Source organism: Periplaneta americana, chromosome 10, assembly GCF_040183065.1.
Source record: "Periplaneta americana isolate PAMFEO1 chromosome 10, P.americana_PAMFEO1_priV1, whole genome shotgun sequence".
Classification (NCBI taxonomy): domain Eukaryota; kingdom Metazoa; phylum Arthropoda; class Insecta; order Blattodea; family Blattidae; genus Periplaneta; species Periplaneta americana.
Window position 1 is genome coordinate 84,518,190 of NC_091126.1, and position 6,000 is coordinate 84,524,189.

The 6,000-nt window shown below is 35.9% G+C and overlaps 1 protein-coding gene across 2 annotated transcripts in view; it reads right to left on the reverse strand.

Annotated features, from left to right (window-relative positions):
* LOC138707842 (hydroxysteroid dehydrogenase-like protein 1) overlaps positions 1 to 3,504 on the reverse strand; it is a 245,405-nt gene extending 241,901 nt beyond the window's left edge. For both annotated transcript variants that reach the window (XM_069837819.1, XM_069837818.1), the window contains exon 1: positions 3,248 to 3,504. In XM_069837819.1, the coding sequence (XP_069693920.1) occupies positions 3,248 to 3,419 (172 nt within the window). In that variant the 5' untranslated portion in view covers positions 3,420 to 3,504. The remainder of the gene's footprint in view (positions 1 to 3,247) is intronic.
* Between the last annotated feature and the right edge of the window lie 2,496 nt (positions 3,505 to 6,000).

The window sequence follows — 6,000 nt, forward strand, 5'->3', positions numbered from 1 at the left end:
ATGCATTTTAGTATTCACGAGATAATTTATGCAGGAGTATGGATATGAAATACTGTATAGGCCTATTTCCCCCACAAGTAACTGCAAATTTTAATCCGTACGCGAAGAGATCACATTTTAACAGTTCGTATCGTCTTTATCGGTTATCGTCCATTTCTATTGGACGTATTTAACCCATATTCATCACTTTCGACACAATTCATTTAAGAAACATTATGAAATGTCTTATTTAGGATTAACTGCGAAAATAGTACTCAATAACGCCTTTCTCAACTCACTTTTAAATGCATTCTTGATTCTCGTTTTCCTAGAAAAACACGGACAGGAACTGCATAGATGGTATGAACTCAAAAAGCAACAATTTACATCTTACGAGATAATTTTAAGGTAATATGACTTACAGATTCCAGTAAGTAATAGGGGTTTCATATCCCTAAGCCACTTAATTTTAAAGACACTAATATTAATACTACTAATAATTTAAAAATAATATTGCTAGAGAAATAAATGTGGAAATAAACCTAAGTTCTTACAGATACTTATAAATCTGATGATAAGATATAATACAACAAAAACATATAGAGATTATTTCGAATATTTTAATATGACGCCCAGTTAAATATTACTAAGAAAGTACTTAAATTTTCAACAGAAGTTCAGAGGTGGAATCGTTGCTATAGTCTTGGAGAAAATTTGCATACGCTTTTCTCGAGATAGCAGAGGTACTTTTTTGTAACTGGCTCATTAGGGTTCCCTTACGCGAACATAAATGTAATGAAAATTTGTATAAAATTACTGGTACTACATAACTGAATAATGAGAAATTACGCGTGCTTCACTTGGCAAAAATAAATTGTAATCAATAGCTAGGAATGCAAGTTTTATCATTAATTTGTTTTCCATAACATATTACTTAAATGCAGTGCTTTGGCTGATATATTAGCTGTTTAATAACTTGGAACCTTTAAGAAACAGGCGAGTGCGCACTTCTCCAATGTCTTCCCTCTAGTGATGGCATCAGTAGTTGTGGGATTGTTTCGAAAAAGTATGATGGTCTGCACCACGGCATACTGTACAACCATCCAGGAATAATGCAATTGGAATCCTCTATTAGAGATGCGAAACAAGATAGTGAATAGTTCGCCTGACACACCAAAGCCAGGTCTCATCCCCAGGCGAGTAGGCTACTTGATAAACCCCAGGGTCCAGAATTCCAAGCCCTTAAATCCTATGCCCTCATCGGAGACCATTACGACCCCCAAGACTTCAACTTAACAAAGTTAGTCTGTAGTTAGCACATGATAGATGAAGAAATGAGGGGGAAGTGAAGAGTATTGGTGAAAAGGAAGAGGGAAAGGGAGTAGATACCCCGAGAAAAACCTCTGCAACATCTACGAACGTCTTGAACGAATTCCCTGTGCTATCTGTATTCCACTTAACCGACAATGCCATTATGATGTTCTTGTGCTCACACTAGTCCAATGCAAGCTTAAGTGCATGGACCCGGAATGGATCCAACTCTCGAAAATCAAGAGTCGCTCTTGTTATTTGAATAACTAATAATCAATCCTCCGTGCCTTACCAAAGTCGAACTGTTGTCACCATAAATTCAGATAAATGTTATATTCACAAGTTTATTAAAAAAAAAGTGGAGGAAATGAGGTTCGACAATTTCAGTACTAAGTTTGCTATATTTACTTAAATAATTTGTCGACATTTGATTTTATCTCGGGTTCTGTTCTAAAATGGTATTAACTAGAAACTAACTCCTGAATATTCATAAATATTCATTGCCATATTAAATATTTACTTCAAATTATAGCGCAATTAAGATATTTAACAATTCTCTATTTTCAGCAGTTAGCATCCAAATACTGTTCAACATTTACGATGATAACGACGGTAAAGTTGAAGGTTACAATAATTCATAATGTTAATTCTCTTTCAATTATCTTAATTATACAGGGTGTTAAAAATAATATCCAATATTTTAGGAGGTGTTAGTATGCATCAAAACAAGAAAATAATGTCTAATAAACATGGGTCCCACAACACATACATTCTGAGATATGAACACTTGTTCGTAGGAGGTGCTCAATGTGACGTCCATTCATTGCAATGCATTCCTCTGCCTTTCGGCGTAAGGAATCACGCACTCTTTGAAATTCACCTCGTTCTTCTTGATAACCAAACGTCTAGGGGATTTAGGTATGGGGAACGAACAGGCCAAGGTGTGGCCTCCCCAATCAATCCAGCGGTCCCGAAGTGTCAGCGTCAGATGTTCACGGACATTGCGGAGAAAATGTGTTGGTGTGCCATCATGCATGAACCACATCTGTAGTCTTTGCTGACATGGCACATACTCCAACAAGGTAGGCAATACGTTAATAAGAAAATCCTGATAACGAGCCCCAGTTAATCTCTGTGGTAGCACGTATGGCCCTTAATCTGTCGCCAAGAATTCCTGCCCATACGTTGATTGACAATCGGTGCTGATGCCTTATTTCTCCAACTGCGTGGGGATTTTCATCAGCCCACACATGCTGATTACGAAAATTCACAACACTCTCTCTGCTGAACACTGCTCATATCCACAACGAAACTTTTTTTTTCAGTATTCCTTGCGACGTATCAATATTCTATCAACTATGGTATGATTATCTGGTAGTCTGCTGTACTGTAGGACAGAAAAATGCATTGCCATGAATGGACGTCATATCGAGCACCTCCTATGAACAAGTGTTCAAATCTCAGAAAGTATGTGTTGTAGGAGCCATGTTTATTATACATTTTTCTTGTTTTAATGCATACTATCACCTCCTAAATTATTGGATACTTTTTAACACCCTGTATAATTACAACGTTGAATAATGAAAATGCACATGAAAATCCATTAACCAAAAAAAAAAGAAACTGGTTTCTTCCCGTTACTCAATAGCAATATATTAATGTACACTGTACGAGTTTGAGTTTTATTTATTTTTATTTTGCTTAGATTTTTTTTTTTTTTCAAAATTTTACGAGTGAAAAGTTTTTAAACCTTAAACAAATTTTCAGTTCGGAAAATATTTAACAAAAGATTAAAAAAAAAAATGTCAAACTTTGTTTGAAAAAAAAAATATCCAGTTTTCGTAATGAACTTGAAATTTCAGTACTGTACAAATAATGAAGTTGTATTGAATAGGACGTCGTTGCATTGTCATTACCATGTGGCACGAGTTGATATCACACTTGTCGGTACACAAACCTGCCCATGTTCCGAACTTGGTTGTGAGGTCCACCGCTTGCGGCTGGAAGTAAGGCAGCAGGTGAGCCTTGACGCCCTGTACGAGGTTCCAGATGCTGTCCGCCAAGAGCCATACGACGAGGACGCAGCCCACGGCGGCCAGCGTTCCCACGGACACGGACAGGTCAGCCATAGTCCCTCCGTCCCGGCTGGCGCACCAGGAAGTTCACACTAGACTATTGTGAGTGACGAGACACACTGCGGCAGTGCAGCCGGCAACGCTAGCTCCCTCCTCGCCAGCTTTCTCTTCTTTCTCCCGCCAGACGCCCTCCCGTCAGTTAACAGTTCTTTATTATTTTATTTATGTTTCACCACGAAGCGGAACGTTGACTTATACATGCATATCGTGTTTATATCAGTCTATGTGTGTACGAATGGTAGAATTTTCAGCTATAAACACTTAAAAACCGAAGCAGCTAATTTCATTATACGTTTTGTCTCCAGCTACGTCTGCAAAAGGAAAGGTGTCACGACGTTGACACAAACTTTCGTTACACGTTTAACGCCTTTCGCAGAATGTCACTTGATTTCTGATGTGCGAATGTTATAACCATTTCTTGAATCTTAATTTTAAAGACAAACCTAAATAAAATAATGTAATATACATCCAAATAAAAATATGAACCTTTGTTCTCTGGATTACATTCAAACACGCAAAGTTAGAAGAGTAAATAAATGATGAAATATTTGTAGTCCAGATCAGCTTACTTAATACCCCAAGGGTGAAACCTAACCATTTTCCCCCATTACTACATAAGCTAGTGGATTACGGTGATTTTATAGTTTTCAGGTTGAATTTTCTTTTGCCAACTTTGTTTCGAATTTCGGTACTGAGAAATACTACAACTGGTAGTGATTTTATAACTGTTATGTTAGCAGCAGTGACACAAGTTGAGGTAGTTGAAATTTTGAAAATTCAAATTGCTCCAGATTTCTGAGCCGATTACTGGAAGCTAGTGAAATTTGGACATACTAATAATTAATTAATATTAGTATTAATATTAATACATAATAGTTATTGTATGTGTTGCTTTGTGTTGTGGTTACAATTCAAGATTACAATCAGGTAGACTAAGTGTAAATTAATATAATATAGTTCGTGTGATACATACCCTTGCGTAATCGATAGAAATATCATTTCACATTTTAATTAATTTCTTTCGTACTAATCATTTCACATGATAAAAAAATACATTTTTAGGTTAGGCTTCTTGAATCGTAAACTGTTTAATCAAAGTAATGAATTTCAAGTTGTCAGACAAAATACATTTTCATATTAGATCATACACTAGTCTACTATAACTAGTAACATAATGTGCGAGAGGTCCAGGAGAAAAATATACTTTTTTACAAATTATTGAACCTTTTAGAAAACACCTCCCAAACATAAATGGTAAATAAGCAAGACATCGTTGTTATTATTATCATTATTATTATTATTATTATTATTATTATTATTATTATTATTATTATTATTATTATTAATGGTGCTCTACCTCCATGCCCTCCAAGTGCCTTCATGGCATGTTAAGGGGATATCTTTTACCTTTACCTTTATTATTATTATTATTATTATTATTATTATTATTATTATTATTATTATTATTATAGTACATGGTATTGTAATTTTACCCCCTTTTGGTGATATCTAGTATTAGTTGGCAACACTGAAGAGACGGCGAAATTAGTCTTTTAGGAAGTACTCTTACGTGATTCTCACTATGTACAAATTTAATTCAGAATTATAAATACTCATAGAATTAAACAGAATTGTGATAAAGAAACGTATTGCAATATATGAATATGATAACATAGAAACACAAAAATAACATATTTTGCACGTTAAAGTCTATAGCATGTGTTGAGTAAATCGGTCCAGAAATGAGTCAGATTTAACATGCTGTTTCATGGAGATTTTCTTTATAAATTTCATCCGGTTCCGTTGCTTTCTTGTCTTTCGTCTTGAGGACGGCTCCATTTACTTTCGCTCTGTTTATGAGGTCTATGTCCTATGATTCTTGGTGGTGGTCGAGTTACATTCTGTTGAGGATAGGGTTGCCATACGTCCAGCTTATGGAGAGATTGTCCCAGAATTTGAATCACTCTTCGGATCTCGGGCAAACACAATCTTGCCCCGCATACGCCGATTTGGGGGGGCAGCAAAGAACAATATTCTAAATATAGCCTACATGGAAATACACATGTGAGCATGAAAAGAATTTCCTTAGTGTTCATATTTTTGTGTTCATTCGATAAGCTTAATTCATTCATAGTTTTCTGCTCAATGGCAGATCATTCACAGTAAATCAAGCTTTCTCCAGTCTTTCTTCTTTTCAGATCTTCTATTCGCCTCCGCATACGATCCATTTCTCTTGTTTAGTCAACTGTCCGAAGAAAGGTTTGAAACCCATAAGTGACACCAATAAGGTATCACTCATTAGGCAACTAAGCCAGAAGATATTGGGTTAGGGTAGCCAGTTACTTTCTCCCTCCATTGCAGACACCGCTGACTAGTACATATTATATTAATCAGGTATTTGTTCTTCCTCAGACACACATCGTCAAGTGAGATGTACTGCCTGGTAATAGATGTACATATCATCCAGAATCTCAATCAGATTTACCATTTCTGTTAATGTTGTCTGTCTATCACTCGATATTTTCTTCTGCCCCGAAATTTCAGCTAGAGATCTAGCCAATTTATTTCCCTTTTC